At 35.1% G+C, this 19,369-nt stretch overlaps 1 protein-coding gene across 2 annotated transcripts in view; it reads right to left on the reverse strand.

Annotated features, from left to right (window-relative positions):
• Window positions 1-933: 933 nt before the first annotated feature.
• The window catches only part of LOC136039380 (calpain-7-like), a 67,381-nt gene continuing 48,945 nt past the window's right edge, over window positions 934-19,369 (reverse strand). For both annotated transcript variants that reach the window (XM_065723056.1, XM_065723057.1), the window contains exons 6-10: window positions 17,239-17,483; window positions 15,459-15,670; window positions 9,177-9,385; window positions 6,900-7,108; window positions 934-1,178 (exon numbers count right to left, since the gene is read on the reverse strand). In XM_065723056.1, coding sequence (XP_065579128.1) covers window positions 1,037-1,178; window positions 6,900-7,108; window positions 9,177-9,385; window positions 15,459-15,670; window positions 17,239-17,483 — 1,017 coding nt within the window. In that variant the 3' untranslated portion in view covers window positions 934-1,036. The remainder of the gene's footprint in view (window positions 1,179-6,899; window positions 7,109-9,176; window positions 9,386-15,458; window positions 15,671-17,238; window positions 17,484-19,369) is intronic.

The following is a 19,369-nucleotide window of genomic DNA, read 5'->3' on the forward strand; positions in this document are numbered from 1 at the left end:
AACCTCACGAAGATATATTTTCTCACCCTCAAATCTATCGGGGAAAAAAATATAGACAAATTATTTCTCTTAGTCTAAAACCCGCATAAAGAGTCAGTATTCAAGTACAGAAACTAGTAAATTCATAAGCCCTTCGTCGACAAAGATGACTACGGTCTAACAGCAAAACATTACTTTTGAGTCCTAAATTGTCGCAGACTTCGATTAAAAATTGAATTGAAACATAATTTAAAGAAAACAGAATTAAAGACTTTTGATTCTCCCAGCGATGCCATCAAAATTATGGTGCCATACTGAGCTCACGATTTTAGGCCACATTCGCCAAGATGCAAAGCCGGTATTGTTAAGTATGACAACCAGTTTGCTGGACTTGAAGGAATTCTAAGATTAGGCAAGTCTACAAATTGTGTTGCGATTCAGACATTTATAGCAACCGGTTCCTTAGGTTTATGAAAACCTAAGAGCATTTCCATATAATCCAATTAGAACGAATGGTATACCACTATTGGGTATTCCATGCTAATTTAAATGTTCAGACGAGATTCAGACCAAATCCATTAGAAACGGTGGATATAAATCGAAAAGAAGATAAAAAATTGCTTGTTTTTATTTCAATGCATCAATCAACTGGTAGACAAATGCCATGAAACTACTGCTGCCTTTTTATGTCCTTGACTATTGAAAATGTTTCTATGTGCATTTTAGAATGAGTGGCCTAAATGCGCCCTAACAAAAATGTCAAGTATTCAGCGTTATTTTTTTTTCAATTTTAATCCTTATTTTAAGGGAATAGCCGTACTAGTGCATACTTTCAAGAATTCAGAAGTGCTCCAACCCTACAACCCAAGAATTGGTATTTAAAGGAATGGCTCACATTGGCCTCTGAACAGCTAAAATGAAGAAGCTAACTTTAAAAAACAAATGTTAGTTGGATCGTGTAGTAAAATTCGTAATGTAATAAAAACAACAATTATAACAATAACTTCATCTCCAAAAAAAGATAAATGGCAGCAATGACCAAGCTGCCTAATTTAATTTACCGCTTCATTAGCTTGACACCAAATGAAGAGTTGACAATTAGAAAAAAATGACCTTCCTGGTTTGGTTCAAAAGAAGATGGGATTATAGTATACTCTCCTGACGGTACATTTTCAAGCGATAGGATAGAAAAACCGGACCTAAAAAGAAAAAAAAAAACAAATATGATATAATCGCCAAAAAATTGTTCAAGCAATTCTATATTTTAGGTAGCTTTGACATGCCCTCTACCTAGAAAAATACCATACATCTAAAAGTTCTATTGTTATTATTAATTATTATTAAGGAACGATCAATCAACAAAATGAATAAATAATACAACTGTTTTCCGTAAGGGATGTGGAGGAAAATAACTGAGAGAAAAAAGGAAAAAACACTTTGCAAACGAAACCACCAATACCACCACCAGCACAATAATTACTAAATATATTAAACAAATATCGCATTTTTTTTTGCCCCTGGAAACTATATATCATTAATATCTTATAGGAATAAATTAAAAATAAGAAATCTAAATTAATAATCTGCAAGAACAATCCCTTACTAGTTTTCCTACATAAATGTGGATCATCAATTGTCATAACATTAATTTTCAAACAATTCCATTTTTGGGTACCTGTGTATAAAACACAAAACACGGACGGGAATAAATAGTTCTAGGTTAGCAACGGAAATCAGCAACACTCCCTGTACTAACTGAATAGCCCAAATACTTTTACGGTAAAGGCTAGAGGGTCTAGGTTAGGCTAGAATGAGATTGCGAAAATTGAAAAATTGCTTGGGATTTCACGGGAGCTGGTTAAAGTAGAGGCTTTGAATATGACGAGACAACAGAAGTAACAATAATGAAAGAAACCATGGAAACAATCAAGGGACAATCATTAAGCTAAGTTAACTAATTAGAACTTTTCTTTGCTATAATTGGACTGGCGTCAGTTATAGAATGAGATAAAATCTCTAACATAGATTCTAACGAGCAAACAAGTTTCAATAATCGTAAAAAAGAAACAGAACAAAAAAAAAGATTTAAGAAAGAGTGGAGCCAACATGGTCATGGAGCAACCAATGTAAGATTTAACTACATTCAAAAACTCTGTTATAAATCCTTAAAATATAAAGACTCTTAAACAACAATAATAGTTTTGTAGTTTTTTAACGTCAAAAGTTCCTTTTTTGACAGTTACGTTTTAGACTTGAGGCTGTTAGATACTGGCAAGCCTTCCAGATAGGCCAACCATAGTTGAGTGACAGACGGAAAGCGACAGTAAAGATATGCAAAATCAAAATCCTGCTTAGCTTAAAGACTGAAACAGCGTCCCAAGAGTGGCAAACCCGTGTCTTTCTGTTATGAATAATCTACAACATTTTATTTCTGTAAAAATGTGAGTGAACCAACTGTTTTTTTTTATCATTGCTTGATATTTTAATATTACGGAAAGGTAGGAAAGACAAAAAACGAGATAAAAGCAAGAGAGGAGAAAAATAAGAAACACATGCAGACACTAAAAAAGAAAATCCCAATCAGCCGCCCAAGACTGACTGCTCACCAAAGACTAAGCCGGAGCGAAGTGCCTTGTCCAATAAACAAAACAACACACAATTTCAACTTGGACCAGATATATGAACGGCACGTGGGTGTTAAAGAAAGAAAACAAAAGAAAAGAAAAAATTTACAAAAAAAATCCCAAGACTGATTTTTTTTACAATTTTTAATGGCACCAAACGAATGACACTTTCTATCCAGCTCAAGTAAAGTCTTCCAGACAGACTGACAAACAGTCAGAAGGTTGAAGTCTGATCTGACTAACGGACTGAATGGAATCCGAATATTATTATAATTGCGAATATAATATGCAGAATAGTCAGAGATAAGACATGGTATTGATTTAAGGGCTAAATGAACATCACCATGCAACTGAAGACAAACGAAATACACAAATGAAACAATATCAAGTAAATTGAAACCAAAAAATGACTTATTAATTAAACTATTTGTTTCAAGTATAAGGTTGCTTGCCTGTCATACACACTAAAATCTAAATACGGTTCCCGCAAACCAAATCTACTTAAACTGTACATTTTTCAAATTTATTTCTAAATTTAAGTTTTTGACTTGTAGAATTTTATTTTCCCTACAATTTCAAAGGAGTCACAAGTTTACCCCTCTACTAGATTAAAACTAACTAGATTAGCCTTCTCTCACTGCAAAAGTCTAAAACCTACTGCGTCATTGGCGCTTTACTGAAAACTATATATGTCTTGAACAGTCTTGGAAAGAACTAATAGTATGAATAGCAATATTACAAATATACAAATAAACACAAATAATACAAATAAAATCAAACAGAGTGTTTGATATATAATGATATTAATTGTCAAAAGATAATCAGCTCAAAATTCTTTTCGCAGCAATTTCCATTTTATTTCCAATGTTGTAATAAGTACAAAAGAAAATATTTGTAATATAATTCGTTTTAGTAAAGGGCAAAGTACGCAGTAGACTTGCTTTTACTGCTAGGGCAACGGGCAGTAACCAAATTCTTGTTTGTAGTCTTGTGTCTACAAACAAGAGTCTACAGGTGTCTTGAACAATCTTGGAAAGAGTTAAAATCAAACTCAATTCCCATAAATTTGGAATAAAATGTCGTTAATTTTTTTGGGGGGAGGGGGGCATGGAAGGAGGGTCAGGGGTCAGCTCCCATAATATTTGTAATACAATATCGTTAATAAGTTTTTTTTGTAGGAGGAAGAGCAAGGATCAGCTTCCATGATTTTCGGAACAAAATATCGTTAATAAATTCTTTTTTTTGGGGAGGGGGTCGTGGGTCAGATCATGTAGGCTTGGCCAGGGGTTAGTTCGTATGATTTTAGAATAAAATAGAGGGGGCACGGGGAGAGGGCCAGGGGTAAATAATGGGGAGTCAGGGGTAAACCATTGGGGAGTCGGTGGGTTGGGCCAAGGGAGAGGGCCAGGGGTCAGCTCCCATGATTTTGGAACACATATCGTTAATCGTTAATAAACTATTTTATGGGAGGGAATGCACCATGGAGGGAGGGCCAGGGGACGAATCCCATGATTTTTGGAATAAAGTATCGGTCATGAGTTTTTATGGGGGCAGGCATGGAGGGAGGGCCAAGGGTCTGCTCCCATGATTTTGGGAATAAAAAATCATTAATAAGTTGTTTCGGTTTGGGAGAGGTGGCCATGGAGGTAGGGCCATGGGTCAGTTCCCGTGATTTTTGGAATAATATATCGTTTACAAATTTGTTTTTTTTCCTGGGGAGTCAGACCTTGGTGGGAAGGCCAGGAGTCATGGGTCAGCTCCCATGATTTTTGGAACAAAATATCATTGATAAGTTTTTTTTTAGTGGGGCTGGGCCATGGAGGGACAATCAGGGGTCAGCTCCCATGAAAATTGGATTAAAGAATCATTATTTTTCTTTGGGGGGGGGAATGGATCGGACCATGGATGACCATGCTGGCCAAAGATCAGCTCCCATATTTTTTATAATAAAATTCTGTTGTAATTTTTTGAGGGAGGGGGGACAATGCAGGACCAGGGTCAGAAAACTCTTGCATAAATACCTTATATGTCCCAGACTATAACTTACAACACTTGCCCCTGGGCTGTTGGGGGTTGTGTCGACCCCAGAGTTTTATTATCTGATTTTTGAACTCATTTTAAACAAAATGGCTATCTAAAAAATTCGATCGAATGGATTTGGAAAAAAGAGGGTGGGGGGGGGGCTAGTTGCGCTCCAGCCCCTTTTGATTCTTAAAAAGGAAACTCGGACTTTCAATTCCCAGTCAAATGAGATCCCTCCCTCCGAAGTTTGCACGACGACCCCTTTCATAAGAACCTTGGATGCCCCCAGGGCATAATTTACAACCTTACCCCGGTCCTGGGGGTTTGCGGAAACCCCGGATTTTTAATTATGTGATCTTTGGTCTATTTTGAACAAAATGACTGTCAAAAAAATTTGGACACGTTTGTGGAAAACAGGGTTCGTGGGGGGGGGGTGGCTAGTTGCCATCCGATCACTTTTAATTCTTAAAAAGGGAACTAAAACTTTTAATTTCTAATCATTTAAGTTCCCTCCAAAGTTTGTACGACCAGCACTTCCATAAAATCTTGTATCACATTTTTTTTATTGGATATATTTGAGGGAAAGAGAGCGTGTATGCGTGGGGTTAGATGCCCTCAGATCACTTTTGACTCTTAAGAAAGGAACTAGAACTTTGAATTTCTGATCAAATGAGTTCTCTCTGAAGTTCATACGACCACCTTTTGTATGCCCCCGGGGCAGAACTTACAACACTTACCCCCGGGCTCTGTTGTCGGCCCTCAAGTTTTTGTTATTTCATCTTAGAACTTTTTTGAAAAAAATGACTATCTATTAATTTTGATCAGATGCATTTGGGGAAAAAGAACCTTGGGGAGGGGGGCGCTAGTTATCCTCCAATTACCTTTGACACTTATAAAAACCTCTAGAACCTTTCCATTTCCAATCAAATGTTGACCACAGAGTTTTTGCTATCTGATCTTTGAGCTGTTTTAAAAAAAAGGGCTATCTCAAATTTTTACCAGATAAATTTGGGGAAGAAGGACGTGGGGGGCTAGTTGCCCTCTTATCCCTTTTGATTCTTAAAAGGGGCACTAGAACTTCCAATTTCCAATCGAATGAGCCTCCTTTGAAGCTTATACAACCATTTTTTCCATACGAGGTGCCTCTGGGAATAAATAAATAACAAAACATTGAAGCCTTATGGCCATTACTATAAGCAACACAACAGCGTTGCCTCAGAAATTAAGTGTTCTTTTTTCAGATGGTCCTCACCATGATTACCCAATTCCTATTTGAAGTATTCTTGCTTTGAATTTGATCACTGTCCTACCATGCTATCCACCTGTAGGTTCCTCGTTTTAATGTAAAATCCAGGTTCTAATGTATTAGGTTCAGGTGAATCTGATTCGAACTGATCTAGGAATCTGTATGTCTTTAAAGGGTTAATGAAAGTTAGTCTTGAATTTGAGGATTTATTATGTCTCTCATTTGCATTAGAATTTTCTTATCATATATAATATTTTTATTTGCTTTTCATTCTTCCAGACTTTTTAATTTATTATTTAATTTTTTTTCTTTCCGTTCTTAGAAGCATAGTCGTTTCCAGGTACACTACATCGTCATTTGTAGCACTTGTGCAGTTTCATTCTGTGATGTGTGTCAAATTTTGTCAATCATACACTTTCTGTTACAGTTATATTTTTGGTATCAGATGACCAAACGGTAAGTTTGCTATCAGCCTTTCATTTCGCTTTTTCTAACAACCGGGACAAAAGAAGTTCAGACAGAACCTACAGACAGGGCAAGATAGCTTTCGTGCACCCCCCCCCCCATCAAATTCAAGCTTTTTTACGATTTTCCCATCGTTATTTCACGTTATTTGTCTGTCCAACTTTTGTTAATTTGTACGAGTGTGAACCTTATTCGGACCTGCATGCTCTATTGCCACCAACTGTTAAGTTGCTTTCTCAATTTACTTATAAAAGAAAAACACGGATTTAAATAATAAAATTGACTTGTCAGGCATGTTATTTATAACCTAATTTTTCTACAAGCAAATAAAATGATTTTATTTAAGAATCATTAAGTTAACATCATAATAATGAATATTGTCTTTCTCGCGGCTCACTAGCCTTAAAAAAGCTGAACGTTCTTCCTGATAACCAGCAGTTGATAGGGCAACCAGCTGGCAATAGAATAAGCCCACATAATGTAATTGTACTGACAACAGCACAAAGACCAAGAGCGACAAAAAATGACCAGTGCGATCTAAAAAACAACAAAACCAAACAAACCTGAAAGCGCCACTTGATTTTCTGCCAAAGCTACTGTTCAAATCCTCACCAATCACATCGAACCCTACAGCATACTTTCTTGGTCCTTTCAGTTCAATTAAAAGCGATTGTGGGCCGTTCTCAAGGATCATTCTATACTTAGGATTGTTTACATGCGAAGGAAAGTTTGCACAGCCTCCAGCTTGCAAACCTCGCCATTCACCAACCTCCTTCAAAACAAAAATAAACTAAAAGTTAGCTTAATTCTATCGTCCAAAAATGGCGAAATAAAATTTGAAAAGGAAAAAAATAATAGCAAAAGTTAATAATAACAAAAAATACATGAAACAGAATGATGAGTCAAGAACAAAGGAAGGAGAGATAAAATGTCAGAATTATTGATACAAACAACTTGAAATTCTGGAGAAATATTGATTATTAATCTTATTATTATCGTAACTAGAATTCTTTTAAAGCAAGGGTTCCTAAGCCAGGATGCAACCATCCCTGGGAGTACGAAAAATGTATTATGGATGTGGCTTTAGGGATAACTTAAAAGGATTTCTAACCAAAAACATAATACGGTGCACATAAAAAGTGCTATTTGTGCAGCATTCTATTTTAGAGAGGATACAGAATCATGATTTAAGATTTAAAATGATACAAAACTGAGAAAAGTTCTGAGCCACTGTGATGCAATAGAGCTGATCAAACCCTGAGCGTGGAATTAGCTCATTGAGGACATTTCACTAACTTTAAACAGCTGGGTTGCTGAGCAAATGAAATTTTAAAGCGCCAAGGACATCAAAATAAAAATATTTCTTGTCCCCTGGCGTGACAACTACTATTTCCTTAGATTTTTCTTTTGGTAGTTCGAAATTATGAAGTTTTAGGGAAAGCCTCACATTCGCCAGTGTTGCCACGTTGAATCGTCAAAATAAATAAGCAAATTAATTGATTAAATTTGGCAGCGCATTTCGTCCGTAAAAATTCAGGCATGAACGATCGGTTGTTCCCAAAAGACACTATGCTTTCAAAAGAAAGCTACAACTTCTTAAACTGTTTGGTGCCAAATTTTTGTAGCTTTTCATTTGCTAACCCTTCAACCCCGTTTTTTTCTTTGATACCCACTACTACCCAAATTGCATAACTACACATAGAGGGCTATTTCATTATTCAATTCCCATTTGTTCCTATTTTTATGCCCTCTATCGTTGTGTTAGTGTGTGCTTAACTAATTCAAACAATCATCAGATTTCATTTTCACTTGATACTTTCGGAAAAGGTTTGCTAGGTTTAGCTGCTGAATAATACCACTGCCCTAGCTTTCGCTTAGTTACACCAGCATGACTGAAATAGGTTCCAAACACTGGATACCACAAATACAAAGCAAAGACTTTTTTCCATTTTTTGGCCCTCCTGAAAAGTCACAAAAATGGCATATGTCACTCTTTTAATTGCCACAGCCGAGCTGTGCATGGTTTCTGTCGTCATGGCCTCTGTCAATTAACTTAAACTAAACTTTTGATCTCGACTAAGGCAACCGAGGAGTGTGAAATCTAAAGTAACGAAAATAACCCGATGTGCGGTCCCTTATATGAGATAACAAGATGTTTCTGGAATTTATGTTGGGGGGGGGGGGGTATTTAAAAAAGCAAATAAAGCAAGCAAATTATGCGATAATACAGAAAAAATGTGGAAAACGGTAAGAATTTAGATTCCCGGAGTAGAGTGAGTTTGTACGAGAAAGCCTCCCTTTGCATACGACTCTAACTCTTTCAGTAGAAAAAAAAACTCACGTCAAGAATGTACACTGGGAAGTCTCTGGGTCAGTTACTCTTAGATCAGCCCCTTATTCTCCGTGTTTTGGTTAATGCCCCCTTTCCTCGTCTCCCAGTCTATCAAATCAGCACTAAGCTACAAACATTGCTGAAATACATCATACAATAATCAAGAAGAACATGAGTGAACGGGGAGATGATGCTTCTGTGATGAGCAATAATTTAAGAGAAAAACAATAGATCGTCGACTTTTGCGTTTATTAGAAATACTCCGTGAGGCCATTCTTAGGGCTCTAGCAGAAACTTGAAGAGCATACCCACTCCATAAAGCAAACCCACATTCAAAGTGAGAAAAACACTTAATTAACACTAAGTTGATCTTAAGAGACAGTTTCACATTCTATTAACTCTTGCTTTTAGCATTTTCCTTCACATAAGATATAAACTAGATAGCCAACAATGTCAAGTAATTGTTCAAGTTACCCTAAAAGGATATATTACTACCGTAGATGCATACCTCTATCTTATGCTTGAAGGGATTTTTCAGCTTATCCATACTAAATTTCACTGTCGAATAAGCCCTTAATGTGTAGTAAATCGTTCTAGATTTCTCATATTGAGATACAACAAGGGTAAATTTGTGTGTACCAGGAGTCTTGATGAAAATCTTGCACAGATAGTGAGGACTATTTATTCGGACACCGTCAATGAAAGGGGGCGGGTCATCTGCAAAAAAAAAAAAAAAAATGAAATCTAATACTGTAAAATAAAGGAATTAAAAGAGAAATAGCAAGAAGCCAAATACATAGGTATCAACCATTGTACCAAAGCGATGATTTTTTCCAGTAATTTATTATCACTTCTGCTGATACATGGCTTTTCTATTTAAAAAACTACTTACATAATTGTATTATGTAAGTATATGTACGTAAGTATATAGTACGTGAGTATATATAATATTATAATAATAATAATTTATGTAGACCTTCTTTACATACATAAAATGCACTTAAAGGAGTACAAAAATACAGCAAAATAAAATAAAATGGAAACAATAAACAAGAAAAAACTTTCACAAAAGAAAAAACAAACAACATCTCAGCTACTTTCGCAACACAATTAAGCTAAACAATTAAGTGGAAAGTCGACAATATTTTCTCGACGCTTGTGGAACTTATCCACAAGCTGGTCCATTTTTGAGGAAATATCGAATTGCAGAAGATATTTGCAAAAACAGAAGAATAAAGATATTATTTTCTTCCACTCAGATATTGTTAAAAAACTACACAAAGGGATCAAGGAAAAGACGACGATGCAAAAATAGTTTTTGGGCCAACATTGATAGTAAAGAAAGATTGTTGCGAACGAACCCTAGACAAAGAGCTCAGTTTTAGAGGGGTGACTTGAAGCCCAATCTCATTAAGACCAAAGCAGACTGTATGAATTGTATTTTGGAGAACCTGGAGATCATCTGATAATAGAAGGATATCGTCTGCGTAACAGACATGGCTGACATCAATATAGGGCTCAGTTAGAAATGGAGGAATATTTTTAGCAACGATTCTGATGGCATTGTTGATCAGAGCTGGACTAAGCACAGAGCCTCGTTTCACAACTTTCCAGAAAGTGACGGATTTACTCAGCTGGCTACCTAGCTGCTTCCGTATGGACGCATTACCATACCAACTCCATAAGAGACGGCAGAGAAAAGGGTTTATTCTACTTCTTAATAGAGAAAAATTGCATGCGAATGGATAATGGAATCGAACGCCTTTGAAATGTCGATTGTACACACATACAGGTTCTTTTTTGGCATCCTATAGCGGTCTAAAATAGCCAAAAAAGTTGCGTGTGCATTTGGCACACCCAAGCCTTCGTGAAATCCAAATTGGTTGTCCCCATGGTGGCACTTTTTGTTCATTTATTGGAAGATCAGCTTTTCAAAAAACCTAGCAATAGTGGAGCAAATAGTAATTGGTCTGTACGATTCACAAACCACTGGGTTTTTGTCCTTCTTTAAGACACAGGTAACCAGACCTTCAGAAATAGCAGCTGAAACATATTGCTGAGCAATACAAGCCTGAAATAATAGTGACAAATACTGCATAAGAAGTGGGGTAGCGTATAGGAGGTGCTCAGTTTGCACTCCACCGTATCCTAGGGCTTTGCCAGGTCTCATTAGACAAATTTGGGTCTGGACAGCTGAAGGTGTAGCAATGACAAAGTTCCTCCGGTGGTAATGTTTTGACATATGTTGGAGGAGGACATTTTTATAGGTAGCTTTAACCGGAGGAGGATAATCAGAGAAAAGCGAATAAAAATGTCTTTCCCACGAAGCGACATTGAATTTACAAGTGACATTCAGGATTTGTCAGGGAGTTCTGGTATAATCACTCCTAACTATGTTATTGCTGTACGGGCTGTCGCTTGGTCATATACATATGTGTTATGGTAATAATTTTTTTTTAATATTTGTTTAGGTATCCTTTTTTGTAAATCATGGCCTATATGTGGCTCTAGTATTGGAATAAATTATATTAACCACACCATATAGATTTTATTGCAAAAAAAAAAGACCAGGGTCAGCGCCGGTAGCAACGTGGCACATATAAATTACTTCGTAAGCCAGCAGAGACGGAGAGGCTAACAATTAATAATTATACTCATGTATATAATTAACAAAAGCAGGATGTGTAGTATTTCAGCTTCTTATCCCCTTGACTTAGAGAGCTACAGCACCTCCTTTTCTGCTCTTGTCATACTTTTAAAAGAGCCAGCGTATACTTGTTTGGCTGAAGACAGAATTTAGGAACTTCAATAAGAGCTCATTTGAAATTAAATTTTGAACCCAGGTAACTTTTGTCTATTTTTGGAAACGTCTATTTCTCGAACTATCGAATCTAGAAAATCAAAAGTTCCATTATTGGCTTTAGCATATCTAAACACTTCGGACTAAAGAATTTCAGCTCTTTTTCTTTAAGGGAGACATAGATTTACGACCCCCCCCCCCTCAGTGTCCTCGTTCTTTACACTTCAGTTTGGCCAGTACTTATACGAAAACAATTTAAAGTGCAACAGACATTGCTAGGTATAAATTGCAAGCATTGCGTTTACCAAGTGCCTTTGAAACATTTAAACTTAAAATGTTATTGCTTCAAGCAAAGTCAACTAAAAACTATCATCACATTCCTCTTTTATTGCAGGTTTGCGAAAAAAGGTAAAAACTTTCGCGTAAAAAGTGGGGGAGGGGGATAAGAAGGATTTTGTAGTGTTTACGTCACTAATTTCTTCCATTTGAAAAAACTTTCTTTTTCAATCATAATTTCTCTTCGTTTTTTAGAGCTATTCTAAACATAAGAAGGGATACCCCCTCCCGAACCTTCAGCTCTGTAAGCTAAAGTTCAAATCTTTTTATCACGATGCTTCAATCTGTAGAAAAGAGATTACTAAAAATTTCTCAGATAGTAGACTAAGGATTAACATATCCACTCGGATGAATCATCTTCCAATATATGACGAACATATTTTTGATAGGATTACTCCTGGTTAAGACTGGCTATTTTGGATCAAGACTTGAAGCATTTACTTTAGGATTTCCAACCATGATAATTTTATGTAGCTTTCGTCAGAATGAACTCCCTTCTCCTTACACGAGTTTGACTCCATCGCCCTTCCCCAAAACAGCACCAATACCAATGTATGCTTATGCTGGATCATTCCGTCATTATCAGCCAGACAAGAGTAATGTTCCATCATACCTCAAGCAATCATCTATGTTGAAACTATCTGAACAGTATTAAAATGGAGCTTGTCGCAGGGGCAGATCTAGGATTTTCCTTAGTGGGGGGCACATTATAAGTTGTTCTGATAAACTTGCGAACCAAGAAATTTAAAGGGAACCTCAACAATTTTACGTTATGGGTGGGTAGTGGAAATGGTCGTAAAATTTAAATTTAATCTGCAATTTGGTGAGGATTTAAGTTCTAATGAATCTGTTGAAATTAAGATGGTGTAAAAATATTGATGTAAATAATAAGTAATAAAAACCACCCCGCCATAAAAAAAATTAAAATCTGTTCACCATCTACCAAAAAAATATGATATTTAATAATTTCTACATAATTTTTAGTCTTTGTACTTCTGACCACTATAGCAAGTGAGTTAAGCTTTGTCTTGTCAACTAAAAAAAAAAAAAGAAAGAAAGAAATAGTCTTGGACCCTCTTTTGGACTCATGCATTCTTCGTTACTATCTGTATAGGTTAAACCATTTAGCATGCCGCCTAACTATATGGCATCGCCTAGCAATTCTGATGGTAATGACGAGTAAGAAATGAGGATTAAGATACAACTGTATATAAGAAAAGATTAAACATTAAATACTAGTTCCTTTAGGGCTGTAAAAAGAAACATAGAACTAAGATATAGAAATACATAAAAGACATCTAAAGCGAGGGTTTTAAGCATAGGCAATAAAACATTAATTAATCACTATTTCTTTTTAAAAATAGTGTTTTGACAAATAGTGTTTTTTCAACTTTGACGAAATCTCAAAAATTTACCAGTCAAAATTTCACTTTTCATAACAATCTATCGTATTTTTCCACTTTTTATAGTTCGATGTATTTTGCTTAAATTACAGAATTCATAATTTTATAATAAAAAGTCTATTTTTCTCTTTCTACTTCCGCCATATTTATTTATTACACGGTCAAGGTCTACCTCAATATTTCGAAATCCTGTCAGTCTAGAGCACTTCGTTAGTAGTTCCTCTTCTATTCATCCTAAAATATTCAAATAAAGACCAAATTTCAGAAAAATATGAACTCTAACAAAATAATAATAACAAAAAAAATAATCTAACAAAAAATAAAACAAAATAAGTGCATTTAAGTGTGGGTTTCAAACTAAGTATATGAGCCGAAATACTCCTTAAAAAATAATTATGTGTTTGCTATTTTTGTATTTAATAGGTATAGACTGGTAATTAAAATTCTCAGGGTGTCAAGCTGGAGTGGATTCCCAATTAAAGGTGTCTCAAACCTTGAAATTTTCAGATATTCAATTAAATTTTTTAAATCTCAATACGTCTGTTGAGCACAAAAATAAAATTTGATATTTGGCTCAGATTTAGCATTAGGTAAGAAAATCTTCCTGAAAAAATTTGTCCTGAAAATTGTAAGAGAACTGTCCTGAAAACTAATCTTGGAAATATGATAGGATGGTACGTACCAAAATAAGTATAAAAATACTCAGCGGTATACATAGCAGTTTATACAATTTTATGGATAAATATATGCAATCCCTATACGTAAACGTAACTATATTTTGTGATTGGTTGGTACTGAGAAGGTAAGAAATTCTGAAGTAATACTGTAGTTGGATTCAGTTTCCGTGATTTACTCAGATGGCGTGAATTTCCACTTTTTTATACATCTCATTATTAAATGTTTGAAAAAAATTATGCCATCCCACAGATCTAACTGAAAATTCAAAGACCCATCTATATCGGCGGGATAAAAATAAAACAACACATAATTATTTGCCTTCTTTAATAATTTTTTTTGAAAATTCATGTTTCTTAAATGATTACTCTGACCTTTCTAAACTTACACGAAGCTTTACTAAAATTAAGATAATTCTAAGGAGTTTTGCCTGTATTTTAATGTTTTAGGATGAATAGATTCGGTGATATGTCATAAACGCAGAGCTTTAATTAGATGAAAATAGAAAGTGAAGTGGCCAACATTTGCAAACCAAAATCCAAAACGCAAATTATTAATATCTTTGCACTTCTCATGCAATTACTTTCTATTATACAAATCCCCCAAAAACACAACAATGTTGTAAAAACTACCCCGCTCCGCAAAAAAAAAAAAAAATTATGACAGCCAAAAATAGTGATGACATCAATTTCTTCGCCTCTGTGCCATACTAAGACTCGAAAACAAATCTTTGAAAGTAAAAAAAATTCTAAATATTCAACCCCGTTGTGACAAAATAATCCTGAAACATTATTCCGACAGCCTAAAGAAGTTAGGATTTAAGTCCCCCCTCCCCTCCTTTTTAATACGAAATGAAGATTTTCATCACCCACTTGGCTTTTGTGGTAATACGGACAAATTCCCTGATAAATCCAAATTGAATTAAATACCTTTAGGCGGTATGCATCGTCAGTAAAATCAAAACAGAGGCGACACAAAGTTACAGAAATTTTGTTTTAAACTTGCTTGGAAAAAGAAAAGGTCTTAAAAATTAAAAACTTATTTGTAACTTAACTAATAAAAACCAATTATCAAAAACAACTTGAAAGTATTATATTGCCCCGACCCCAACCGGAGCAAACGGTCCCAAAACCAAATCCACCACTACATCGGGAGAGGAGGGGGGGGGGGGGCACGGATCCCCGCGTACCCCACCTGGATCCGCCACTGGCTTATGGGGGATACTTTCTTTCTTTAAGGGTTCCAAAATTTGTATTACCTGTTATGTCTAGTCATTTCTGTCTAGACACATTTCATTCTGTTTTGATTAGCAATGTTTAAAATTAGATATTTTGCTAGATTGTTTAAAATACACACAATCTAGGCATCTCTATTCAGTCAACATAACATGAAAACAGTCGGGATTTCTATAAAACAATACGGGAACTTAAGCCTGAAAAGAATATTTTTCTAGTACCCGGCATCTTCCGTTGATACATACTTTTGGTACCTGAAATAAGATCTCCAATGGAAAATAATTCTCACTCTCGCCTAAAGTATCTAGAGTATGCATAACAATGAATTATATGTTACTTACTTGGATAATATACCTTTTTCCCATCTGTGTTCTTATAAACCAGTAGTGTTATGAATTCCTTGTTCTCTTTAAAATCAGCAATCTCTGTAATATGTCTTGTTAGAAGTACCCAGACTGCTGCTTCACCCTTTGTTGTAACATCTAGGCTATATTGCGGGTTTTCACCGATATTATACTGGTCTTTCGCTGGACCTGAACCCGCACTCCAGCTTCTAAAAATTTTAAAAACTTTAACTATCATGTGGCAAGATATTTAAGTATATCACTAATTTCAAATTTAATTTACTGTAAATCATTCCTTTGTCCCAAAAAAAAATTGGGACAAACAGTCGAACCTTAACGTAAAGAGCAAGGTATTTAGGAAGGGGCAACCCTTCATGTATGAAATAATTTCTGTTCGTTATTCAAATAATACAGCTCATCTTCTATGAAATATACCCCTCCCCCTCACGGAAAACTCCTCAGTGGGAATTTCATCCAACGTAAAGTGTACCCCCCCCCCCCGTCAAATTCCCCCCAGACAGTTCTATCCTCACTGAGAATCCCCCTCCCTGTAGAATTGCTTGCGGATGATTCAACCTGAAAAATGATCCTTAGCATTCTTTCATTTAAATAGGCCTTTAATCTCTTAGCAGTTTCTCAATCACTCCAGGAATGCCCCCTTATGTGGAAATTATCCCCCGAAAATCAAAATATACGGGAAAAAGCCTCTGGATAATTCCCCCAAAACATTTCCACTTGAAAAATTTGGCAAAGAGAATGTAAGAAAATATAAAAAATTTCGTATAGTAATTCTGTCAAATCACCCCAGTGTAACATTTCCCCTGGAATATCAACCCTCCAGAAATTCACCTCCCAAGGAAGATTCTCCCTATAAAAATTCACCGTAGCCACAACCCCCTCCCCCTAAAAAATGTCTGTGTACATCCCAATAACAAATATATTAGTAAACAATGGGACAATTTCATAACTTACAGGCCCCACGGACTGTGGGAGGTCATTTTATACCTAAAGACATAATTATTTGATCTTACAACTATAATGAACAAAATTGCTATCTCAAAATTTTGATCAGGTAATTTTTTGGGGAAAATAGGCGTGGGAGGGGGCCCATTTGCCCTCCAATCTTATTGGTCACTTAAAAAAGGCACAAGAACTTTTAATTTTTGATCGAATGCACCCTCTCTCGATCTTCTAGGACCATTATTTCGATAAAATCACCCCTGAAAAAAAAAAAAAAAAAAAAAAAAACATCCGTGATCTGTCTTCTGGCAAAAATTACAAAATTCCACATTTTTGCAAATAGGAGCTTGAAACTTTTACAGTGGCGTTCTTTGGCATGCTGAATCTGATGGTGCGATTTTCATTAAGATTTTTTTAATTTTAAGGTAGTGTTCCCCCCAATTTAAAAATCAGGCAAATATTGTCAGGCTCGTAACTTTTGATGAGTAAAACCAAACCTAAATTTTAAATATTTGGAATCAACAAAATAAGCTGATTCTTTTGATGTACCTATTGATATCAAAATTCCGTTTTTTAGAGTTACGGTTAGTATCGAGCCGAGTCACTCCTTACTTACAGTTCGTTACCACAAACTGTTTGATATATAGTTTAGCATGGTTATGCTATGGTGTTTTAGTTACAGTCTACTAATAACCATAGTGCCGTGCTAAGTAGTAAGCTTTCAGATATTTGCATCTAATTTAAAATTATGAAAACAAACCGAGTATTTTTCTTTTGGCCTAAGACGAACAAATGTTAGGCAATTCATCTAACTTACGAATGTAGACAATACGTATAGTTGAAAAGTTGAGGATTCCAGTTTAAATAAAAGACATCAAAGAAGCGACAGAGGCTGTCATAGTCTATCCAAAATACTCCATTATCAAGCTTAGAAGCATTTTCAGGATTGTAGTTCAAAGCTTGTCTCATTTCATTTGTCCATGCCTTGGCGTCTAGTTCGGAGAATCGTCCACGCCATCGCAAATGGGACCAGGGATTTTTTAACATAAATAGCCGGTGACCCTAGAACAATATTACATTTAATTTACATCCTCTGAAAGAATAACATTAAAAGAAAATATAAAGAGGGAAGGTCATTCATAAGGAAAAAGAAATATTGCTATGTTAATATAGTCAGGCTGTATAAGGAGTAATTTCGAAGGTGAGGCAGAATGAGGTGGGGTCAGTTTTCCAGTCTAAGAAAAAAGTACAAATTTTATGCTTTTCAGAAAGTAAAAACCCATTTTGTGGTAAACAAGAAATACTGCAGTGAAAAAAAAAAACAAAAAAAAAAAAAAAAAAAAAAAAAACAAAAAAAAAAAAAAAACGAGAAGGTAAAAAGACCTTCTCCCTAGGACAATTTTATTAAAAACGCACCAGGGAAAAAGAGAGAAAAAACCCTCGAGAATTGAGAAAAATATTAGAAAAATTCCATAAATACAGACTGTTAGGGTACATAATGGCTAAACCGTAAAAAATCATGTTGAATAATTCAATCCAGCCAACCTCCCCCTCCTCCAAAAGTATTTAATCTTCTAGTTATAGCCTCAAAAATCTTACCCAGATTTAATTTTAACACGTTTGTGGTGTAAGTAACAATCGTACTGGGAAACAAATACACTCGACAATGAATAAGACAGGCAAATTTACGGCATGGAGAAAGGTCTCAACTTAATAAAAGGTGTCATTACAATTTCCGATCCTCAACTTGCTCGAAGAAAATAACATTGGAAAAGATTACGATTTTTTTTTAATTTTTTTTTTTTAATCTTCTTTATCTTTGAAGATACACATTTCCAGCAGATGTTGACGGATACAGAACGCGATTAACAGACATTCTCACGATAAATATTTTACAGAATAGAAAAAGAGCGAACGAAGAAAGTATTATTTGATCTGTTTTTGTAAAAGCTTCCCACAATGGCACAATGAATAAGGCATATGCCAAAACTGAAGAACAGAAGGGAAAAAAGCAATCGAGGAAATATGGGCTGGTTTTATACAAATTTTCCACAATAGCAAAATTAATAAGATATGAAAGAAAATGGAGGAACAGGAAGAAAAAAGAGCAAATGAAAAAAGTATTGCTTGGTCCAATTTTGCAAAAATTTTCCAGAATGTGTATCCAGAAAATGTTATAGAATATGGGAAGAATCATCAGACGCAGCAGATTTGAAACAGAGCCGAATTGAAAACCTCCTGTTGTTTCTTTGTAAACAAATAGCACAGGCGATAAAAAAAAGTGAAGCACAACTTTTAAAGCATATACACAATAGACAATGTAATACAGATAAAAAAAAGAGATTTTTGAGATGCAAACACTAAGGCTAAAGGAGTTTTCGTACTTTCATGATATACATAATAAATTCAATTAGAAAGTATTCTAGCGGAACAAAACTTACTTATAGCTTAAAAAGAAGGATAAGAAATTGACATTTGAGCACTGATAGTAATGGGTAGGAGAATTTCAATGACGGATTGTGCTGCAACATTCTCCATTAATTTCCGTTTTCCCGAAACAGCACTTGTGTTCAAAATGTGGATAAACAGACCGGAATTGAGTTGAAAAAAAAGTTATTAAATTTTCCTTTTAAACATCTGACATAGTCTTGAAAGTAATTATCCTATTTCCCATAATTATCCATTACGCATTTTATGAAAGTTAAGACATTAACTTTAAATTAGTAGACAACAAAGACATGTTAAGAATTAGCAACTAAAAAACACACTGGCAATTTAGCTATTTTTTCTGATTTTTGTTTTACTTTTCACCCATTATAGTCAATCGCCCCTCAACTGAAGCCTATACACTGAATTTTGTCTTGAGTTCATGATAGCTATTTTTAGTCTTTCGTAAATATACAACTGTTTAAAAATTTACTGATAATAACTGATCCTAAATCATATCT

This window comes from Artemia franciscana, chromosome 19, assembly GCF_032884065.1.
Source record: "Artemia franciscana chromosome 19, ASM3288406v1, whole genome shotgun sequence".
In the NCBI taxonomy this organism is placed as follows: domain Eukaryota; kingdom Metazoa; phylum Arthropoda; class Branchiopoda; order Anostraca; family Artemiidae; genus Artemia; species Artemia franciscana.